General features: G+C 43.7%; 2 protein-coding genes across 6 annotated transcripts in view; one reads left to right on the top strand and one right to left on the bottom strand.

Annotated features, from left to right (window-relative positions):
* Positions 1-818: 818 nt before the first annotated feature.
* LOC119969637 (proteasome subunit alpha type-7) lies at positions 819-13,601 on the bottom strand. The gene is made up of 7 exons (XM_038803541.1): positions 13,389-13,601; positions 11,905-12,031; positions 3,873-3,997; positions 3,236-3,358; positions 2,667-2,786; positions 2,293-2,355; positions 819-1,020 (listed from the first exon to the last, which is right to left on the bottom strand). The coding sequence occupies exons 1-7, from the start codon at positions 13,488-13,490 to the stop codon at positions 931-933; spliced, it is 750 nt and encodes a 249-aa protein (XP_038659469.1). The 5' UTR covers positions 13,491-13,601; the 3' UTR covers positions 819-930.
* A 214-nt stretch (positions 13,602-13,815) lies between these two features.
* LOC119969636 (calcium-responsive transactivator-like) overlaps positions 13,816-24,475 on the top strand; it is a 98,690-nt gene continuing 88,030 nt past the window's right edge. For 4 of the 5 annotated variants that reach the window (XR_005461432.1, XM_038803539.1, XM_038803540.1 and 1 more), the window contains exons 1-2: positions 13,816-13,922; positions 18,105-18,181. Coding sequence is in view for 4 of the 5 variants with exons in the window: in XM_038803539.1 (XP_038659467.1) it covers positions 13,854-13,922; positions 18,105-18,181 (146 nt within the window). In the remaining variant the exon portion in view is untranslated. Of the gene's footprint in view, positions 13,923-14,243; positions 14,511-18,104; positions 18,182-24,475 lie in introns of those variants that run through there. The other variant, XM_038803538.1, reaches the window with a different exon arrangement.

Genomic DNA, 24,475 nt, shown 5'->3' with positions numbered 1-24,475 from the left:
AGCTTCCACATCCTTCCTATAATGTGGTGACCAGAACTGCACGCAGTACTCCAGGTGCAGGTTGGGTCTAGAGAATGAATGAAGTGGATGTCTAATAATAAGAATTAATTAAATGAAGGTAAATAACTTGGAATAGGTGGCATGGTGGTTAGCACTGCTGCCTCACAGCACCAGGGACCCGGGTTCGAATAAAACCTTGGGTGACTGTGCAGAGTCTGCACCTTCTCCCAGTGTTTGTGTGGGTTTCCTCCGGGTGCTCTGGTTTCCTCCCACAGTCCAAAGATGTGCAGGTTAGGTGGACTGGCCATGCTAAATTGCCCTTAGTGTCCAAAGGTTAGATGGGGTTATAAGATTCAGGGATAGGGCAGGGGAGTGGACTTGGGTGGAGTGCTCTTTCAGAGGGTCGGTGCAGATTCGATGGACTGAATGGCCTCCTTCTGCACTGTCAGTGTTCCATATAGACTTCATTCAAGACTGATCAAATTAATTATTTGAGGTCAATTAAGTTAGACCAACTATTTTTTTGTTCTTTAAATTGAAACCATATAAGGTGTGCTTTCATAGAATTCCTACAGTACAGAACCGGCCATTCGGCCCATTGAGTCTGCACCAACCATCTGAAAGACACCTAGGCCGACGTCTCTACCATATCCCCATAACCAGTAACCCCACCTAACCTTTTTGGACACTAAAGGGAAATTTAGTATTGCCAATCCACCCAAGCATCCTTTCCCCACAATTATAAATTAGTTGCAACCCCCAAGTTGAGAAGTGCAACTATTTCAGAAGGAACACAAGTCAAGTGACACATGGCAAAATGTCAATGTAAAATTCCATTTATTATTAACAATGAGTAAAATGTGGAATGCTCAGCTTTTACCAATGATAACCAGGGAAGACAACCATATCTAATGTCTAATTAATGGCACATTAGGTCTTTGGTGCCTTCTTCTTTTCAGCTTCTTCCTTTTCATTTTCAATTTCTGAAACGTACTTCTCAATTTCCTCAGGCTTCAAGATCTACAAACACAAAAGATACATTTTAAACTTTGCCACCTATTAATACTAAAACTGTGTGAGCCTTATAGCTCACATTAACAGATATTGTAAGGATTTATTAAAAAAAAGTGTTACTAAGTCTCCAAATGTACATGTTCAAATACAATTGCAATTATTTGCTTGTCTGCTCTTTTCTCATTGGATTGTGTTTTTTTACACCAGGGCACATGGTTTTAGCACTGTCACTTCACAGCACCAGGGTCCCAGATTTGATTCCCAGCTTGGGTCACTGTGTGCAGAGTCTGCACATTCTCCCTGTGTCTGCGTGGGTTTCCTCCCACAAGTCCCGAAAGACGTGCTTTTAGGTAATTTGGACATTCTGAATTCTCCCGCCGTACACCTGAACAGGAGCCGGAATGTGGCGACTAGGGGCTTTTCCCAGTAACTTCATTGCGGTGTTAATGTAAGCCTACTCGTGACAATGGAGATCATTATTATTATTAAAGATGTATGCATTAGCTGGAGGAGAAGATTGGATCTTCCCAGCAAGATGGGAAGAAAGTTTCTGGGAGTTTCTGCTGCATGCAAGCACAATTAAGGACTCTAGCAAAAATATACACGTGCTCTGGGCTGTGCACATTGTTAAGATTGTAGACTCAAGTTGCTTAGGTTGTTCAAATGTGGCCTTCCATTTGCGGATTAATGGAAATAAATAACTGAAAATTAAGTCCATGCAAAATCTGAATCATATTGCTGCAATTCACTGTCACTAAAATGGATCGAATTTAAAATTACTTGTTTAAGGCATGGGGGGGGGGGGGGGGGGGTGTCTGCCGAGCTTTTACTGTGGTTAATTCATGTGTTATTACTGTAGGGCCAGTTTAGTTCAGTTGGCTGGACAGCTAGTTCATGATGCAGAGCAAGGCTAACAGTGTGGGTTCAATTCCTGCACCAGCTGAGGTTATTTATGCAGGCCCCTCATTGGAGGTGTGGTGATTCTCAGGCTAAATGACCAGTCAGCTCTCCCCCTCAAAGGGAAAAGTAGTCTATTAATGGTCACCTGGGACTATGATGACTTTACTGTAGTGTAGAATTTTTAAATTATGTAGAATTCTTAGCAAGCTAAGCTGTGAAGGAAATAGAGTTTGCTTAATTGTTTATTAATGTAACGGACATACAAAACTAGGAAGAGAGAGACAGATTTTAAACACTTGAATGAGGAATAGGTTGACCAGCTCAACATACAAAAAGATAGACAATCAATGCAGATGACAAATATTACAAAAATGTTACCCTCAAGAGTTGTTCATGCTTCATCACTGCCAGTTCAATGTGTTTTCCGCCCGACTGTACAACCTAACAAAACAGTTTGTACAAGATAAGTTTTATTTCCCTATTGGGTTTTAAATTCAGGCTTAAAATTTGGAACCAAAACTCAATACAATGCAGTATAAAGATTAACTTAGAAATACTGGGAACCAAAAAGAAAATAAAGAGAGTAATTTATGGGGATAGGAACATTGATAGGAACACAAAAGCTGCATTAAGATAAATTCCCGACCACACAAGTACTTTGCAGGGTGATATTGGTATTGTTGCACTTATACACTATTTGGGTTGCAATGTTGAAAGCCATTTAACATTATATTTCCACCAAAATAATTTACCTCCAGCAAAGCCTTGATGGCAAGTTTTATAGTACCACTGTCTGTAGCAGTGGCTTCTTCAGTGTAGTTTTTCTCCAGGAATTCCCTGACCGTCTTTGCACTTCTTCCTATGGCATTGGCCTAAATTCAAGAGAAGTGGTGTAAAGGTGTGCAATTTGTAGAGTTCTCACTGCTGAAAGTTTTCAAACTACGTTATCATCCTATCATTGTTTAAATTTCTGAATTTAAGCCGAATCGTTCAAAGACTAATACATTTACATCTTCCAACACTCTGCTAGGTATTAAAACAGAAATCACTTTTTGTGGTCTGGATGGGGCAGTGGGTTACCACATAAATCTTCCATCTCACATCGGAACCCAGCTTGGACTGATGGCAATGAATTCCTACCTGGTGTCTGCAAGGCCACTCGCAACAATTTCCTTCATCTGGCATACTAGGAAGTACAGTACCTTTCGCATAAGTTTGACTGCAGCAAGCATTGTGCCAGAACAAATGAATAGAAATGAAAACCGAGCCAACTTTGTCAAAATCTAAACTGGGGGTCACCAAATTTGGCAAAACTACTTGCCTTCCATTCATGGTAGGTGCCTGATGGGTCAGTTTGGTACAGTCTCGGAGCTCCATCAAAGTCAAAACCCACAATCAGTGCAGAAATACCAAATGGCCTGCGTCCATTACTTTGAGTGTAACGCTGTAAATAAGATAGAAAAATACAAGTTAGCTGCACATATTATTGCTAATTTCAAAGCATGTTTTATGCCAAAAATAATTTGTCTAGCAACATAATTTAAGCAATACAATTGAGATCAAATAGAGCTACAACATTAAATTTCAGAGTTTAAAGGTGTAGGTTTAAAATTCTTGGGACGATAATGATGGTGTCAAGTAGCTAGATGGACAAGTATAGGATCTATACCCACGACTTACTCATCTTATCCAGTTTGATCAGATTATTCAAACATGGAGCAAAGAGTCATGGTGCAAATGATCCATTAAAATAAAAATTACACTTGATTTATAGGTGGATGTACATTGGTTAACTGCATTTTGGTTAATACAAATGCTGCAGTCTTGTGCACTAGGACAACAGAATGAGAATCATCAGATCGCTACTTGGTTACACATGACAAGTTTTCCTGTGCACTTAAAGAGAGCAGCTTTGCAAGCAGCTGTACCTTACTACACAACAAGGAAACTTCATTTACCTGTTTCAAGCTGGCGATGTACCTTGTGATGTACTCAACTGTGACTGGGTCCTCCACAGTGAGCCGATGGCTCTGACACTCTACACGAGCCCTATTTATGACTATCCTGGCATCAGCTGTAAGGCCTATCGTTTAAAAAAAAGATTGATATATTGAGATATGTCAATTATCCGCCACTTTTTCTCAGTGCTGTCTGAACAATGGGAAAGCACGTTCTCCAACTGCAATAATCTCCAAGCGGATCGTGCAGTTTTGGGAAACTAGAACTTAATCAATTTTAGAACAGGATCAAATCCTATTGATACAGGAATTCCCCAGAATCAACCCTGTTTTTAAGAGCTACTGTGGAACACCGCATCAGAGACAAGTACAGATCTCCTTTTCATTAACCCAGGCCCAAGATAGCTGCAGAAATGAATTCTCCTGCAACTTGTTTCTTCTCCACTTCATGGTGGAATATGCAAAGTCTGCCTCAACTGCTATTGTAATGGTGTGCATTGTAAGCAGAGCCTGGGAATTTGGGAGAAGCGAGACTGGGAATTTGGCGCAGAAGGGGAGGGAGGTGCTGCGATATGCCTCCAATACTTGGGGAGTAGTTCATATCAGCTGGAGGCAGAAAAAATTAGAATTGTTTCTCCAGTGATTTAATGCGTTAGTAAAAGGAAAAGAAACAACTAGAAAGTTGATATAAATAAACTAGACTAAAATATGTTAGAGCTGAGAGCTGGTTGAGTGTCTGAACTGAAGTGTGTGGGAGCTTGCGAAGAACCATACAGTCCAGAGTGAACTCATCTGCAGTAACGTTTCCACCTCTAATCTCCCTGGCTCAGAGTCATTGAGCTGAAGTGTGGGTTGGAGACACAGGAACACATAGGGAGGGGCAAAAGTAGTATCTGGACAGTTTCTCCAGACCTCAGTCACACTGTAAAAAGCAGCACACATTCAGAATGGTATTGGTGTCCTATTTTGTAAAGAGAAAGGGAAACCCAGGTAAAATAGAGAACAAGGATGCGCAGAAATTGATCAAACACGTACAATGTACTTGTCAGAAGGGCAGTCAGAATGCTGACCATGGGGCAGCACGGTGGCGCAGTAGGTTAGCCTGGTTGCCTCACGGCGCCGAGGTCCCAGGTTCGATCCCGGCTCTGGGTCACTGTCCGTGTGGAGTTTGCACATTCTCCCCGTGTTTGCGTGGGTTTCGCCCCCACAACCCAAAGATGTGCAGGGTAGGTCGATTGGCCACACTAAATTGCCCCTTAATTGGAAAAAATGAATTTAAAAAAAAGAATGCCGACCATCACACATTGGAGCAGATGGGGAAGCATAATGTGGTAGTTGTAGAGGATTCAATAATATCCTGCAGAGGGCGGCAGAGCGGCGACGCTGATTGGCTGTTGCGGGGAGTGAATTGTGGAAAGCTGCTGTCGGGTGAGTTTCTAGAACTAATATATTTCAGGCGGTGTCTAAACCCGAGACACTACACAGGTAGTATCTCCCACCCATCCGCCTCCTCTAAACAAAAAAAAGACTGCGTGGTGAGGTAAGCTTTTCTTTTCTTTTCCTCTCTCCACCCTTCCACCACCTCTAACCTGCGTTTTTTTCCCCCCTCTCTGTAATTATCAAGTGGATAAATGGAAGGGATGGCAGAGAAGGCAGTGCAATGTTCCTCCTGCAGAATGTTCGAGGTGAGGGACACTGTCAGTGGCCCTTCTGAGTTCACCTGCAGGAAGTGCACCCATCTCCAGCTCCTTGAAGACCGTGTTAGGGAACTGGAGCTGGATGAACTGAGGATCATTCGGGAGGCAGAGTTTGTTATAGGTAGAAGCTACAGGGACGTAGTTATTCCTAAGAATGAAGGTAGCTGGGTGACGTTTAAAAGGAGGGGGAAGAAGCAGTCAGTGCAGGGATCCCCTGCGGTTATTCCCCTCAATAACAGGTATACCGTTTTGGATATGGTTTGTGGGGGGGGACTCTATAGTTAGAGATACAGATAGGTGGTTCAGTGGCAACAGTAGAGGCTCACGGTTGGTGTGTTGCCTCCCGGGTGCCAAGGTCCGTGACGTCTCTGATCGTGTTTTCAGGATCCTTAAGGGGGAGGGGGAGCAGCCACAAGCCGTGGTACACATTGGTACCAACGACATAGGTAGGAAAAGGGACGGGGATGTAAAACAGGAATTCAGGGAGCTAGGGTGGAAGCTGAGAGCCAGCACAGACCATGTTGTCATCTCTGGTTTGCTGCCAGTGCCACGTGCTAGCGAGGTGAGGAACAGGGAGAGAGTGCAGTTAAACATGTGGCTACAGGAATGGTGTAGGAGGGAGGGTTTCAGTTACTTGGATAATTAGAGCACATTCTGGGGAAGGTCAGACCTGTACAAACAGGACACGTTGCACCTGAACCAGAAGGGCACCAATATCCTGGGAGGGAAATTTGCTACAGCTCTTCGGGGGAGGGGGTTTAAATTAATTTGGCAGGGGGATGGGAAACCGATTTATAGTCCAGGAGATTGCGTTGCTGGAGTTCAGGAAGTTGAGGGTTGTGCAGTACTGAGGAAGGTACTAAGGTCACAAGAGTGGACCTGCAGGCATGAAGGTGGTTTGAAGTGTGTCTACGTCAATGCAAGGAGCATCAGAAATAAGGTTTGTGAGCTTGAAGTATGGATTGGTACCTGGGAGTACGATGTTGTGGCCATTATGGAGACGTAGATAGAACAGGGTCAGGAATGGTTGTTGGAGGTTCCGGGATTTAGATATTTCAATAAGAGTAGGGAAGGTGATAAAAAGGTGGAGGAGTAGCATTGTTAATCAAGGATAGTATAATGGCTGCAGAAATCAGTTTGAGGAGGATCTGTCTATTGAGGTAGTGTGGGCTAAAGTTAGAAATAGGAAAGGAGCGGTCACTTTGTTAGTTTTCTATAGGCCCCCCAAACAATAACAGAGATGTGGGGGAAAAGATTGCAATGCAGATTTTGGATAGGTGCTGTAGTCACAGAGTAGTTGGCATGGGTGACTTTAACTTTCCAAATATTGATTGGAACCACTATAATTTGAATAGCTTGGATGGGGCTGTTTTTATCCAATGTGTGCAGGAGGGTTTCCTCACACAATATGTGGATAGATCGACAAGAGGTGGGGCCACATTGGATTTGGTACTGGGTAATGAACTGGGCCAAGTGTTAGATTTGGTTGTGGGAGAGCACTTTGGAGATAGTGACCACAATTCGGTGAGGAATAGGAACATACGGCAGGGCAAGGTTTATAACTGGGGGGGGGGGTGGGGGGGGAAGGGTAATTACGATGCGATTAGGTAAGAATTGGGGAGCATAAGATGGAAACAGGAACTGTCAGGGATAGGCATAATTAAGATGTGGAGCTTGCTCAAGGAGCAAATAAGGTGTGTACTTGATATAGAAACATAGAAAAATACAGCACAGAACAGGCCCGTCGGCCCAGATGTTGTGCCGAACCTTTGTCCTAGATAATCATAGATTATCATAGAATTTACAGTGCAGGAGGCCGCCATTCGGTCCATCGAGTCTGTACCGGCTCTTGGAAAGAGCACCCTACCCAAGGTCAACACCTCCACCCTATCCCCATAACCCAGTAACCCCACCCAACAGTAAGGGCAATTTTGGACACTAAGAGCAATTTATCATGGCAAATCCACCTAACCTGCACATTTTTGGACTGTGGGAGGAAACCAGAGCACCCGAAAGAAACCCACGCACACACGGGGAGGATGTGCAGACTCCGCACAGACAGTGACCCAAGCCGGAATCAAACCTGGGACCCTGGAGCTGTGAAGCAATTGTGCTATCCACAATGCTACCGTGCTGTCCTTAAGAACAAATTAATCTACACTCCATCACTCTACCGTAACCCATGTACCTATCCAATAGCCGCTTGAAGGTCCCTAATGTTTCCGACTCAACTACTTCCACAGGCAGTGCATTCCATAATGTATGTCCCTGTCAGACAGGGAGGAAATGGTCGAGTTAGGGAACCATGGTTTTCAAAAGAGTTTGAATGTCTTGTCAAGACGAAGAAGGGGGCTTATGTAAGGATGAGAAAACAAGGTTCAGTTAGGGCACTTGAGGGATACAAGATAGCTAGGAAGGAGCTCAAGAAAGGGCTTAGGAGAGCTAGGAGGGGGCATGAGAAGTCCATGGCGGGTAGGATCAAGGAAAACCCCAAGGCTTTTTACACTTACGTGAGGAATAAAAGAATGACCAAGGTGAAGTTAGAGCCGGTCAAGGACAGTAGTGGGAACGTGTGTATGGAGTCTGAAGATATAGGAGAGGCCCTAAATTAATACTTTTCTTCAGTGTTCACAAGGAGAGGGGGCATGTTGTTGAGGAGGATAGTGCGATACAGGCTGGTAGGCTGGAGGAGGTAGATATCCGGAAGGAAGATGTTAGAAATTTTGAGAAGCCGGAGGATAGACAAGTCCCCTGGGCCTGATGGGATATATCCTAGGATTAGTTGGGAGGTGAGGGATGACATTGCAGAGCCTTTGGCTTTGATCTTTATGTCCTCACTGTCTACAGGAATAGTGCCAGAAGACTGTAGAGAGGGGAATGATGTCCCCTTGTTCAAGAAAGGGAATAGGTATAACCCTGGGAATTATAGGCCGATTAGTCTCACTTCGGTCATAGGTAAATTATTGGAAAGGGTCCTGAGGGATCGGATTTATGATCATTTGGAAAGATACAACTAATCCAGGATAGTCAGCACGGATTTGTGAGGGGTAAGTCTTGCCTCACAAGTTTGATTGTATTCTTTGAGGAGAAAACTAAGTACATAGATGAAGGTAGAGCAGTTGATGTCGTATACATGGATTTTGGTAAGGCTTTTGATAAGGTGCCCCATGGTCGGCTCATTCAGAAAGTAAGGAGGCATGGCATAAGAGGTAAATTTGGCCGTTTGGATCAGTAACTGGCTATCACATAGAAGACAGAGGGTTGTGGTAGATGTTAAATTTTCATCCTGGAGCCCAGTCACCAGCGGTGTACCACAGGGATCAGTGCTGGGTCCTCTGCGATTTGTGATTGTTATCAATGACTTGGATGATGGAGTTGAAGGTTGGGTTAGTAAATTTGCTGATGACACCAAGATTGGTGGAGTAGTGGATAATGTGGAGGGCTGTTATAGGCTGCAAAGAGACATTGATAGAATGCAGAGCTGGGCTGAAAAGTGGCAGATGGAGTTTAACCCTGATAAATGTTCGGTGATTCATTTTGGTAGGACAAACGTGAATGCGGATTACAGGGTTAACGGCAGGGTTCTGAAGAATGTGGAGGAGCAGAGAAATCTTGGAGTCCATGTCCATAGATCTCTGAAAGTTGCCACCCAAGTGGATAGAGCCATGAAGAAAGCCTATAGTGTGTTATCATTTATTAACAGGGGATTGAGTTTAAGAGCCGTGAGTTTATACTGCAACTGTACAAGACCTTGGTTAGACCACATTTGGAGTATTGTGTGCAGTTCTGGTCACCTCATTATAGGAAGGCTATGGAAGCATTGGAAAGGGTGCAAAGGAGATTTACCAGGATGCTGCCTGGATTGGAGGGTAGGTCTTATGAGGAAAGGTTGAGGGAGCTAGGGCTTTTCTCATTGGAGCGAAGGAGGATGCAAGGTGACTTAATTGGGGTGTATAAGATGATGAGACGGAGAGATAGTGGACGTTCAGCGATTTTTTCCTCGGGTGGATGTTGCTGTTACAAGGGGGCATAACTATAAGGTTCATGGTGGAAGATATAGGATGGATGTCAGAGGTAGGTTCTTTACTCAGAGTGGTTGGGGCGTGGCACGCACTCCCAGCTATGGTAGTGGAGTCGGACACTTTAGGAACTTTCAAGCGGTTATTGGATAGGCATATGGAGTGCACTAGAATGATTGGGAGTAGGTTGATTTGATCTTAGTTTCAGACTAGTTTGGCACAACATCGTGAGCCAAAGGGCCTGTACTGTGCTGTACAGTTCTATGTTCTATAGGGAATATTCTTTCCACACAAAATTGGATGCGCCGTATGGTATGTTGCCTCCCTGGTGTCAGGATAAGGAACATCTAAACTGGCTTGAAAAAATATTGGAGAGGGAGGGAGAAGAATCCAATTATTATGATCCATTTTGGGACCAAGAACACAATGAAAAGTAGGCAAGAGGTTTTGTTCGGAGAGTACAAGGAACTAAATTAAAGAACAGGCTCGCAAGTGTTATGATCTTTGGATTTTTACATGAAACATGCTAATTGGGGTAATGATACAAAGGAGGAAAAAAAATAAGAAATGAGTGTAAAATATTAGAGCTATAGGGCATTTGGGGGCCAGTAGCCTAAATAAGCATTTTTTTAGACAAATGCATGGAGAATAAGAAACAAATTGAATGAACCACAGGTGCAAATTCAACTGGAGGGTATGAAATGATAGTCACTCCTGAGACATGACATGGCTGCAAGACAGTCAGGATTGGATACTAAATATACCATGTTATAAGGTTTGCAGGAAAGATAGGGAAAATGGCATCTAGGGGGAGGATTAGTAATATTAAGAGGGCAAGGACAAGTCATGCTGCAGTTACAGAAAGCCCTGGTACGGTACCACACTGGGAGTATTTGTTAAATAGGACTAGTCACAATCCAAGAGTCATATTCAAATCGAAAGGTTAACTCGGTCTCTCTCTCCAAACTTGCTGCCAGATCTGCTGAGTATTTCCACCGCTGTTTTTATTTCAGATTTGCAGCATCAGCAGCATTTTGCTTTACTAGAAAGACACCTGGACTCCAAGCGTTACATTAGGAGAGACTGCACAAGCTAAGGTTGTATTTCCCCAAATTTAGATGGTTACGGAGTGATTTGATCAAAATTTCCAGATATTCCAGGGAACAGAGGGAGATTTGGAGAAACTATTTCTGCTAGTTGCGAGTTTAGGACGAGGGACATAATCTAAAAATTAGAGCCACATCTTTCAGGAGTGCAATTAGGATACACTTCTTCACAGGGTGGTGGAAATTCTTTCTGCAAATAACTGATGCTAATTAAATAGTTAATTTTAAATTTGAGATAAATAGATTTTGATTAACCAAAAAGTATTCGGGGATATAAGGCAAAGATGGGTATGTGGAGTTAGGTAATGGATTAGCTGTAATCATATTTAATGGTGGAACAGGCACGTTGGGCTAAATGCCTACTCCTATATTATAGAAACTAGTGGTACTGAATGAAGTTCAGATTTGTTTCAAATAAAAAATTGTCAAATGGGGCAAAAATGTAGCTGGGATTTTCATAGAATCATAGAATTTACAGTGCGGAAGGAGGCTATTTGGCCCATCGAGTCTGCACCGGCTCTTGGAAAGATCACACTACCCAAGCCCACACCGCCACCTTATCCCCATAACCCAGTAACTAAGGGCAATTTAGCATGGCCAATCCACCTAACCTGCACATCTTTGGACTGTGGGAGGAAACCGGAGCACCATGAAGAAACCCACGTAGACATGGGGAGAACATGCAGACTCCGCACAGACAGTGACCCAAGCTGGGAATCGAACCTGGGGCCCTGGAGCTGTGAGGCAATTGTGCTAACCACTATGCTACCATGCAAGAGCATCGATGAGGCACAGTGTTCACTGTTATTAAAGAGTAAATTGGACAGTAACTCCCACACATCTGCAGTTAACTCAAAACAGAGTCAGATATGGCATTCAAACAAAATCAGATATGCCATAATAGGCTACCAGCATTGCACCACATTGAAAAATCCAATACACTTTCTCCAATATACATCCACATCATTCTGCTCTGAAGTGTCTTTGGATGCTTTAAAAGTCCTTGCTAAGTTGTTTCTCATTCCTCTTCCTAGTGTGGCACTGGCCTGTTTCCTTGGATGAGAGAAGCTTAATTTAGCACTGAGCAGTGACCGATCCCAGAGCAAACAGTTCATCATGATTTTTAAAAACAATTGTAAAGAAATATTTAATTAGATTTGAGTGACTCAAATAGTCCCAAATGCTCAGCACTAGAGGAAGTAATATTCACCTGCAAAAGCCATGCAAACATTGTCATCCAGTATACAGATCTTCCTTACAGTTCTTTCATCCTGTAACTTGGCTACAGATTTCTTTTCCACTGCAAGGACAACAATTTCTGTTCCTCGAACACCAACCTGTCACATGGAATATTAAAGAGTTAGTCTCAAAATATCATTACCATTTTGCAGGACTACTAATGTGCAAATGCAACGTGTGTAAAAAGCAAAATAGTTTTCAAAGCTGCATTCACAGACAAACACAGTTCCTATCACAAGTTAATGTTTATACTGTGTCTCTCTGGATTGACGCTGCGGCTTTCCGGAGAGAAGTCAAGAGATTCTGGGTTTACAGCATAATTTTGGTACTAATGCAAAGTTGCAACATTTTACACCGATGTTGGGACTTGTATTAAAATACCCCGAAAGAGAAACTGGAATCTATTATAGTTGACCGCCAAGTCAAATTTAACATAGATTTTGTTTTTGTATAGTAACACATTCTCAAAATGCATCATGCATCAGGAATATCTAGTTATTAGTCTAAAATGTTCTTTCCGGTAAACTGTGATTAACTATAATGCACTATTCACTATGTAGATTTAACTAGATGAATACCTGATGATTATGCAGTATCAACATGATTCCAGTGTAATCAAATATGGCAAAGTTTGCTGGTAACGAATAACATTTCTGTTATCCAATTCTGAATTTGTACAAGGTAATTACTGTGCAAGCTCCCCTTTGATTCAATAAATATATAATATACACACACATTTCATTCCATCATGTTGCCTGCCTAGGAATAACATTGCATTAACAGTTCAGAACTCATTGCTAAATAGCATGGAATAGTGCTAACGAATGGCAACTGTGACAGGAGCCAGTTGGTGGTTGAAACACATGAAGTTTTTAAGTTTCGCAAACAATCCATCATAACTAGCGAGGCTCTAAGTTGCAATCTCCTAAATCCGAAAACGTCCCACCCACCCCCAAAGAAAATCAAATGCAATGGTTAGAAACAATTGCTGGGGGTGCAGTTCGGGTGGCGGGCACTAGAGGAGCCTGGGCATCGCAAGGAGTGGCATTTACCACTGTGGGCAACTGGCTCACTGGGCTACAGTAATAGAAAGTTGCAGGGGGGTCTGGCAATGGGAATTGCAACCTCACCAGCACTGCACTGTCCTCATCTCTTGAGTACCGGAGTCCCGGTGACTCTGCAGTTTTGAAGTATCAGAGTTCCTTCCTGGTTTTGTTTTTGGATTTATTGCCACAATACCTGCTCAAAGTAACAAAAAGAAAAAGGAACAAATGATGTTTGTAACAAAATCAACCTAAACGCCAGAGTGGGGAGCTGAGACCAGGGGTCTGGTCTGAGGGTCACAGCCTGGGGTTTGCAGCTCAACACTTGCTTCCCCCTGAAGACAGGCGGCCAAGGCCGCAGCTCCTTCCCGCGGGTGGGTGCCTCTGCCTCCGGCTCTTCCGCAATACTCACCGCCGCCGAGCCCTTCTTCACCGCCTCCTGAGCGTACTCCACCTGGAAGAGGTGTCCGTCCGGGGAGAAGACGGTGATGGCTCGGTCGTAGCTGGCGCTCATGGTTCGGTTCGGGTCGGAAGCAAGAGGGAAACCGAAAGCAACCGATCCAAAAACACCCCTCCCCCCCGAAACGCCGAATCACCTCGCCCGCCCCTTCCGCTTCGGCGCTACCACTACCGGGGGGGGGCAGTGAGTGAGCAGAGAGGCGGGGTTTGGGCTCCCCCTCTTCCCCCCCCGTCCCTTTAAACAGCAGCTGCAGCCGCTGCTCTGCACAGCCCCTGTCCCCTCACCGCTGTCATCTGCAATCAAACCGCGCTGCATCTGCACCGCTCACAGCCTCATCCGGAATTACATTATTTTATATTTATATATATACATATTGCAACCTCATATAAGAGGGGGAGGGGTGGGGGGGAGGCAATCATGTCCGTGGCCTTTGCAGCAGCTCGCCAGCGGGGGAAAGGGGAGGTCACTCAAGCCACCATTCAAAAGGTAAAACGTTTTGTTATTTAATATTTGATTAAGTTATCCTTTCCTGGGAGATCCGTGTATTTTTTGCAATTTGCCAATAATCCTCCTAATTTTCATCTTTCATTCGATTGCTTCCTTTCTTTTTTTGGTAGGGGGGGAGAAATGTACCATCTCCCTCTCAATGTTGAGGTGCGGGTTTTGATCATTTGCTTGGGGGACTGTAGTGGTTACCCCCCCCCCCCCCCCCCCCCACAGGGTTGTGAATGCAGCAGCTTTGAACAAAGCAAGGTGTGATAGTGCAGACACATGGGGGCAACGGGGTTAAAGGAGCCAGTGGCACTGTTTAATTTCATTTGAAACGTACGGATTCGATGTTTCTCCGGCGCTACGAAAGCACCGAGGGGAGAAATATCATCTGCTTAGCAAAACGATTGCATCTCTATTATTGACACGTGATTTTTTTAAACGTGCGTTTAGATAAAATAACATCAAATGTGCAGTTTACTTGTGTACAGTGCTGTTGCAGGGGCTGCAAGCTGAGCGTGCCGATAAAGCCACTCAAAGTGGCTTTATTTTTTCTCCTGCCTTTCCTGAAAACGAATGCAAATGGTAAATGAACTGCAAAATTTTATTTTATTTTTAGAAGCATCGAAAACGAATGATGTGTTAAACGACCAGTAATTGATTAATAAAAGTGCTACTTTTAGCGAGGGACGTCAAAATGGTATAATTCGGCATTTTTGTTCAAAATTAGGTCATTTAAAAAAAAATCAAAATAGCTTGAAAACGTAATGAACCGTAGTAAGTCGTAAACTGAAACTTGAAAATCTTAGATTTTTTGAAAGGACAGAGATGTTTTTTTCCTGCCACTGAATAGAGCTTCTTGAGACCTCAAGTGCTTTATTCCTCGAACCCGTTATCTGGGAATGACAGTGCTGTGGGCGGCCAAGCATTTGATTTTTTGATTCCTACCCCTCCTCTCTGGAATCGAGCTTAAAAATCGCCAAACTTTATCCAAATGGTGTTTAGCTTTCAATTCGGTGTGAATGGGGTATTTGGGGTTTGACGGTGGGGAAGATGCTGGTGTCGATGGAATAGGTGAGTGACCTGGTCTGTGTTGGGGGGGGGGCCACACACACACATTTGGCGGATTAATAATGGCGAAGAAGAAAAGGTGTCAGTGCAGACAGCAATCAACACCTCATCAGCATCCTGCTCAGCAAACCATCGTGCTGCCATCCGATGGACAGGGGGCATTGTTGCTAAACACCCAACCACTTCGCATCTGTTTCTGTCACTGCCGAGCGTGAACAACCTCCCTAATGTTAACTGCGTTTTACGTGCGTTACATGACGGATCCGCCACACACAAATAAAATGTGTAACCAGTTAATCAGATCACTGTCATTCAATTGCACAGCACTGGAGTGGGAGTGCACTGATTATTTGCGATGAACAGCATCATCAAACTGCAGCACATCTTGATCACAAAGAGATCAAACACTAAAATAATAACGTTTGACCCCCCCCCCCCCCCCCCCCCCTTTCCGTTGTTGGAGCAAAGGTATTTTATATGCACGATTAGCCAGTGTTAATATTTGTACAATTTCGCTTATTTCCCGCTATCGTGCTTCCCCTGGGAGATGGCTGTAGGTTAACCCGCACGTCAGATAGATTTTTACACCAAAACTTTAGTCATTTTAAACGACGACAGGTGAATGTGCCGCTTAAGTAACCGCATAAAAACAATGAGGAACGTGTGGTAAAAATTCGCGCCATGCGGGAAATACGCAGCGGGTCGGGGAGCGTCCGTGGAGAGAAGAGCAGAGTTGACGCTTCAGGTCGACGACCTCTCGTCAAGAGCTGGCAAAAGTCGGAGGGATAAGAGGTTTTAAACAAGCAGAGCCTCGAGGGGAGGGAAAAGAACAGTCTGTGATGGAGTGAAGACTGAGATTGCGTGACAAAAGGGATGTTGATGTAAATAAGATATGTCTGGGCCGCTAGACTGACTATGAGCTAAGTTAAACTATCTTAAAACCAGAAACTATCATAAAATCAGATTCACCTGAGGAAGGAGCTGCGCTCTGAAAGCTAGTGATTCCAAACAAGCCTGTTGGACTTTAACCTGGTGTTGTAAGACTTCTTACTGTGCCCACCCCAGTCCAACTCCGGCATCTCCACATCATATCTTCAAACCATGAAGATATGATTTTATTTGCCCATGTCCCCCATATTTTATTTGCATAAAGGGATGAAACATTAATTTTCTATGGCTGCTTGAGCTTTCACTCTCTTCCCAGTTCCATGCTATTTGCAACTGTTTTACATGTAAGGGTCTTTACATTCTAACTTTCTAGAAGAAAATATGTTGTAAATGTAGAAAGGTAAGATTTTATTGTGCTCAGTTTGATTTTACGTTTATGCCAGAGAACAAAACTGACTAATGTTCAAGAAGGAAACTGAGCACTGGTGTAAGATGAAATCTTGTAAACACAAAGTACTGAATAATTAGCAAGAACACCAGTGCCAATTTTATTTATATTTTGTTGTCACCAATGACTAAAACATATGCACATAACTGTGTGGCAACATATAATACTTCTCAAATGATTAAGGCAGTGGGGTGGCAGAGGCAGTGACTTAGTGATATTGCCACTGGAAAAGTAATCCAGAGACCCATCAGAGATCCATCAAGCACAAGACCATGAGAAATAGTAGTGGAAGTAGGTAATTTGGCCTATCATTTTGGCCATTCATTGAGATCTTGAGATTGATGATATGATACTCCCCACTTTCACATCTTATCCTTGATTCTAGCCTCTACAGTCTCTGTGATAAAGAATTCCACAGATTCACTATCCTCATTTCTGTTTAAATGGGCGACCCCTTACTCTGAGATTATGTCCTCTGGTCCTAGACTCTCACACAAGGGGAAACAACCTCTTAGCATTGCCCCTGTCAAGGCCCCTGAGAATACTATAAGTCTCGATAACTTCACCTCATTCTTCTGAACTCCAGTGAGCACAGACAGGCCCAACCTGCTCAACCTCTCCTCATACGATTATCCCATCGTACCCGGGATCAATCAAGTGAACCTTCTCTGGACTGCCTCCAATGCCAATATATCTTTCCTTAGATAAGGGGACTAAAACTATTCACAGAATTCCAGGTATAGTCTTGTGCCTTGTATAGTTCCCCCCTATTTTTATACTCCTTTCCCATTGAAATAAAGGCCAACCTTTCATTGCCTTCCCCATTATCTGCTGAACTAGCATGCTAGCTTTTTGTGATTTATGCATGAGGATCCCCAAATTTATCTGTGCTTTCTGAAATATTTCCCAATTTAAATAATATCTAACTCCTTTATTATTCCTACCAAAGTGCATAACTTCACATTTTCCTACATTATATTCCATCTCTCAAATTTTTGCCCACTCACTTAGCCTGTCTATATCCCTCTGTAGACTTTTTGTGTCATCCTCACCACAAATTCACAAACTTCAAACAAAACTAAATTGGCTCACTCTCAGTGATGAACTGTTTGAGAATTCTTCTGCAGGTATTGCTGAATGCCAGTCAATATTGGTACAGTGTTAGAAAAGGAGAATTACATTTTTCCATTATGAAGAATTGAAATTTGGATATCAAAGAGTATGTTCAAACCCATGGCGTTTTGTAAAATTTGAGAGTGAACTTCTTTGCAAACATTTTGGTATGGTTGATGACTATATTTGTTACTTTCAACTTAAATATACCTTAACTACCAACAGAAGACAGTATCATTTATCAGCCAGGACCAATTTTGAACTCCGAAGTAGCAGTTCAGTCTGTACATTCTGCCGTGATGTGGGTCTGGAGGCTATAACAGACTGTGATACTTTTTTGAGAACAGGAAACCAATTTGAATCCAGGATCTTCTACTAGTTTTCAAGGCTGGTTATAACCAAACTGTTGAATACCAACTCAAACAGTGCAAAATGCAGCAGGCATGTGGTTTAAAATGAAGTAACAATTGCAGGCAGACTGGTCTGCTAATGATATTTTAGTTTACTGTGATGGATGTAGTTTTATTAGCTCATCGATACTGTACTCTAGTGAAGTGAACATTTAGATGTGAAAGCATTAAATTAGCTGTAACATTGTATAACATTTGGATTTTGGCCCGACAATGTAACTAACAATTTCTAATGATCTTTGATTTTAGATGTTGGATGAAAACAATCATTTGATACAGTGTATTATGGATTACCAGAGTAAAGGCAAAACTGCAGAATGCTCTCAGTAAGTTTTCTTTATTGTCATTTTGCATTTTGAAAAAAGTTTGCCAAAGTGAATGCACTATGTTGCAACTTTTTTAATTCCTCATTCTCTCTGCTGCTTGACTTAAAGGTATATGTCCATTAAGCCAAGGGGTTGAGAGCTGAGGCTGCTCATTGAGAAGGGGAACTGAGAGGGGGCAGTGCCGGGGGTGAACCTTCTCCACAGGGGGCGGGGCTTCCCCTTATGTGTGGTGGAGGGGAGAGAGGTGTGCACTGGAGAACGTGGGGAGGAGAGAGAGTGTCTCCGGCTACTTCCATGGTGGGTGGGAGGTCGCTCCGAAGTTTGTGGGGTGGTCCTCCCTGGCCATGGGAGGGGTGGGAGCATGTATATTTTTAGCCTAGATAGGGGTGCCCTTTGAAGATGGCACCATGACCTCTGCCAGAATGATGGCACTAGACCCACCCACTGATTTTGTTTCTGAGAAAGTGTCAGAATATCTGGACAGAAAAGCTGGCTGTGTTCTTGGGGAGAAACACGCCGGTTTTCAATCAGAACCTGTCACTTTGCCATTTGTTTTGGAAAATCCTACCCTATAGGTTTCATTAAGAGGGTCTCTCATTCTCCTAAGCACCAATGAGTATAGGCCCAACCTGCTGAAGGCAACACCTTCAGCCGAAGGAATCAGCCTAGTGAACTTTTGCTGAATTGTTTTCAATGCAAGTATATGAATAAGGAGACCAGGGCATGATTTATCGGCCATGTTCCGCCGGAAGCGGGACAGAACACGGCTGGCAGACAGAGGCCTCTTCCGGGATTCCCGATGGTTGATACACCTCATGTGACCTAACGAGATCTCGCAAGACGTCGCGATCTGGATCCTCTTCATTGTGGGCAGGATCCAGACTTGCATAGTTAAGTGAGCTGAACTGCTCACTTAACTATGCTGGTGCCAGATCTAACTGGTACCCGGATCCATCAGCCTCGCTGAGGAGACCCCAGCCAGGCACCGTTTAGCACTGGTCCCCACAAACAGGGACCAGGTGGATTGGCACTTAGGTTGGGTCTCCCAGGTAATCGGAGGCCCCTAGGTGGTTGGCCTCTGGACAGGGTGGTACCTTGGCACTGCTGATGCCACCCTGACACCATGGTACTGCTATCCTGGCATCCTGGCAGTGCCACCCAGGGGGCAGCCTGGCACTGCCTGGGTGCCTGGGTGGCACTGCCAGTGTGCCAGGCTGGCAGTGCCAAAGTGCCCAGGTGGCATTTTGCCCATGCCAGGTGTCAGGCCCTACCCATATGAGGTGGGATGCATGGGGCTCGAGGACCCCCCAACAGCTGAAATGCAGGAAGTGCAACTAAATATGGTGCCAGCGAATTATCCCACTAATCCAGCCCAGACTGTACTCTGTTATTTTTGTTAGATTGTGCCCCAGAACTGCAAACAGTATTGTCTCACCAGTATCCTGTACAATTGTAGTAAGACTTCCCTCCACTTATTAGATTTAAATTTTGATTTATTGTCATGTGTACTGAGGTACAGTGAAAAGCATTGTTCGGTGTACAGTGCAGGCAGGCTCCATCACCTTTACAATAATGGCCATTGTTTCATTTGTCTTCCTAATTAATTGTGCTACCTGCAAGCTAACATTTTGTGATTCATGTACAAGGACACCCAGATCCCTCTGTACGTCAGCATTGTACTTCAGTCGCTCTTCATTTAAATAATATTCTGCTTTTCTATTCTTCCAGCAAAAGTGAACCTCATCACATCTTTCCACATTATACTCTATCTGCCAAATTAGTGCCCACTCATATTACCTTTCTATATCCCTTTTCATTCTCATTGTATCCTCTTCACAGCTTGTTTTCCTACCTATCTTTGTATTTTCAGCAAATGTGGCTACAATACAGTCAATTAAGCCATTAATATAGATCATAAATAGTTGCAATACCAGTACTGACTGACCCCTGTGGCACTGCAGTAGTGGCAATTTGCCCAGCTAAAAATTACCCATTTATCCTGACTCACAGCTTCCTGTTAGTATGTTAATGCTCTATCCATGCTAATATGTCATCCCCACCACCATGAGCACTTGGGCCAAATCATCGGAGTCAGGATGCATGACCGACGATGTGACCCTCTGAAAGTCCTGACTTGCTGAATTACTAGGAAATATCCCAGGAGGTTTCAGCATCTGGTGGGAATTTCCTGCTTATTGGGTCCCTCCAGAATTGTTTCCAATTCTGAGTTGAGATTGAGCCTTCAGGCAATTTAATGGTACTTACCTGGGTAGTTACCTCAGAAATGTTAGACAGATCAATACCCTTTAAAACCTGAGTAACTCCACAATCAAACCCCCCAATCATTTCCTACCCTCTTCCCCTTGACCCCATGAATACCCCCTTGATCCTCAATGAAGACCCCGAACCCCTGACTCCCCTCACTTTGACCCGACTACCCTCGACCTAACTACCTGACAACCCAGCTACACCCCCGACAACAGAACTACACACCCACCCACCCAACTACCCTATGAATACCCAACTACCATTCTGACCTGATCTGACTTGAGTGCCCAACCACTCAACTAGACCTGTCAGAAACACCAACTACCCTCTTGAACCAACTACCCACTCACTCACGAGCCTCTCTATCAACTTACCCACCTACGGAACTCTCCATTTATCCACCTCACTCATCTATCCACTTACCCACCTACGTACCTCACCTGCCTACCTACTTATTGACCCCCCACCCACTTATCCACCTACTCACCTCACCCACCTACCTACCCCTGCCACAGCTACCCACTTACCCACCTCATTCACCTATCCATTCACACACTAAACTATTCATCCACTCTCCCATTCACTCATCTATTCACTAAGATTCAAACTGGACCTTTAAACTTGCCATATGTCAACTAGTGCAGTAAACAGGAGGGGTGTCCTATCTTCTCATATTCTACTGTACTCTGACAGAGTTCTCCAAGGGATGCTTGGAAGACGCTGATAGATATGTGCAGCAGTGTTGAGTAGGGGGAATTTTTGAGTGCAGCTGCAATCTGACAATCATTGGCGCTGCTCGGATGAAGGAGGCCCTTATCTTATGCAGTGACCGTTTACGTGGCACCTTATCGAATACTTTTTGTAAATTCAAATGCCATTAGATCTACTGCGGTTCCCCTTCATCCACTCTGCTTCTTCCATCCTTAAAGAGTTCCAATAAATTTGTCAAACAGAATTTCCTATTCACAAAGTCATGTTGCCTTTGTTTGATTGTACTAACATTTTCTAACTACTACTTCTTTCATGATGGATTCTAACATTTCCCCCAGAGACATGTGTTAGGCTAACTGGCCTGTATTCCTGCATTCTGTCTCCCTCCTTTCTTAAACAGTATTCTACATTCACAATCTTTCCATAGGACTTTTCCAGAGTTTAGGGAATTCTGGAAGATTACAACCAATGCATCTACTATCTCTGCAGTCACTTCTCGCAATACCCTTGGTTGCAGGCCATCAGGTCCAAGGGACTTGCTAGCCTTCAATCCCACTAGTTTTCCTAGTACATTTTCTCCAGTGATTGTGATTGTTTTAAGTTTCTCTCTCCCTTTTGCACCCTGCTTTTTTATTGTCTTGGGATGTTTTTATGTCTCCTACTTGTGAAGATAGATAAAAAAAGAATGGTTCAAAATCTCGGCCATTGCTTTGTTTCTCATTAGTCATTCCCCAGGATCACACTCTAGGGGACCGACACTCACTTTTGCTCTCCTATCCCTTATTATATGCTTGTAGAATCTTTAAATGTCATAATATGGAGCTGCATGACACTTTGGGTGCAAGACTGCCGTGGAAGTGGGATGTACAAGTTTAAATGGGAAAGCGCATCATCAGGAAAGAAAAGCCTAAGATAATTTATATAGAGAAACCTGAGAGTGTATTACTGGCCTGTCGCAGAGTCTTAGGATACTGCTGATTATATAAAGTACTCCCATTTTGCTTTGTATGGTGTCTGAATTGCATGAGCGACTTGCATCATTGTGCTTCCCTGCCAAGTATGTGTCATCCTGCATCTTTTGAATAATGGCAGAATATTACAGGTGATCATTGTGCTGAATTTCCACTAATACTGATAGTTGATTACTGGTGCAAGAGCGGTATTGCCTAAATGCAGTCTTGGTTGTGGAAAAAACTACGCTCTAGAATCAGTTTTAATTTTAACTTTTGAAATTGTGAAGACATAAAAATTGTAAGCGTAGTGCAATTTTCTGTGAAAATAAAATACACTGTAAAGCAATTCGCCACTCCCAATGGGCAACAGAGAACCACCAGTATGCCCAAACTGATAGGAATATAGGAACAATAGATATAGAGGCATTGAATATAAGTATTGGCAAGTCATGTTGCAGCTGTATAGAACCTTAGTTAGGCCACACTTGGAGTAGAGTGTTCAATTCTGGTCGCCACACTACCAAAAGGATGTGGAGGCTTTAGAGAGGGTGCAGAAGCGATTTACCAGGATGTTGCCTGGTATGGAGGGCATTAGCTATGAGGAGCGGTTGAATAAACTCGGTTTGTTCTCACTGGAACGACGAAGGTTGAGGGGGCAACCTGATAGAGGTCTACAAAATTATGAGTGGCATAGACAGAGTGGATAGTCAGAGACTTTTTCCCAGGGTAGAGGTGTCAGTTACTAGGGGACATAGGTTTATGGTGCGAGGGGCAAGGTTTAGGGTAGATGTACAAGACAACTTTTTTACACCGAGGGTAGTGGGTGTCTGGAACTCGCTGCCGGAGGAGGTGGTGGAAGCAGGAATGATAGTGACATTTAAGGGGCACCTTGACAAATACATGAATCGGATGGGAATAGAGGGATACGGATCCAGGAAGTGTAGAAGATTTTAGTTTAGACGGGCAGCATGGTCGGCACAGGCTTGGCGGGCCGAAGGGCCTGTTCCTGTGCTGTACTTTTCTTTGTTCTTTGTTCTTCGTTCTAGGGATAGAAGTGAATCATTCGGCCCCTCAAATTACCAGCTCCGCCACTCAGTCAGATCACAACTGATCTGATCAGGGCCCCAACTCCAGTTTCCTGCCTGCCCCCAATAATCCTTAACTTCCTTGCAGATCACACATCTGCCTAACTCAGCCTTGAATATATTCAATGACTCGGGGCGGGATTCTCCGTCAGCGGGATCCTCCGCGTCGCCTGCAGCGCAATCACGGCTGCGGATTTCCCGACGGCATGGGGTGGCCACAATGGGCAAGCCCATTGGCCGGCTGCTGGGACAGAGGATCCTGCTGCTGGCGGGGTCGCACTGCACTAGAAAACTGGTTCAGTGGAATGAGAATCCTGTCCTCAGTCTCCACTGCTCTCTGGGATAGAGAATTCCAAAGACTAACAACCCTCTGAGAGAATTAATTCCTGCTCATGTCCATCATAAATGGGATGCCCAGGGCAGCACGGTGGCCTAGTGATCAGCACAACCGCCTCACGGCGCTGAGGTCCCAGGTTCGATCCCGGTTCTGGGTCACTGTCCGTGTGGAGTTTGCACATTCTCCCCGTGTCTGCGTGGGTTTCGCCCCCACAACCCAGAAATGTGCAGAGTAGGTGGATTGGCCATGCTAAATTGCCCCTTAATTGGAAAAAATAATTGGGTAATCTAAATTTTAAAAAATAAAAAATAAAAATAAATGGGGTGCCCTAATTCCGGAACTGTGCCCCTGAGTTCTAGATTCCCCCATGAGAGGAAACATTCTGTTAGCATCTCCCTGTCAGGTCCCCTCAGAATCTTATATGCTTCAAGAAGATTGTCACTCTTTCCATTTAGAAAAAGTTAAAAAAGACAATTAGGCTGTTACACTAATATATTACAGTTGACTCAAATACATTAATTCAAATAGTGGATGTTGTTGATGATTTTATATTCTTGCATTGTATTTAGTTAGCAGAGTATTATTTGACATTTGGAAGTGTATATTGTGCATTGGGTGAAATGATAGTGCATCATTCTCTGACTAATACAACAAGGCAAATCTCATCCAGTTGAATGTTGTAAATTTAGTATATGCCAACTTTTGTACCAGTGCAGTGGAAATAAACAGTTGAACAAATTACAAAATGTATTGCAATCTCTGGATTCAGATGAAATAACTGATTTTGCCTTAAATTCACTTTATTTATATGGTTACATTAGGTAATGATTTTTCATTCCACTAGTTTTTCTTGTCATTGAAGGAGCTTTCTGACTGACGTCAATAACACTTTGTGACGTGCAGCAAATGGAATTGTCAGTTTAATGATCTAAAACCTGAA

The sequence above is a fragment of the Scyliorhinus canicula genome, chromosome 7, assembly GCF_902713615.1.
Source record: "Scyliorhinus canicula chromosome 7, sScyCan1.1, whole genome shotgun sequence".
Taxonomy (NCBI): Eukaryota; Metazoa; Chordata; class Chondrichthyes; order Carcharhiniformes; family Scyliorhinidae; genus Scyliorhinus; species Scyliorhinus canicula.
The sequence above is the reverse complement of the archived record's forward strand: the minus strand, read 5'-3'. Positions and strand labels throughout refer to the sequence as shown.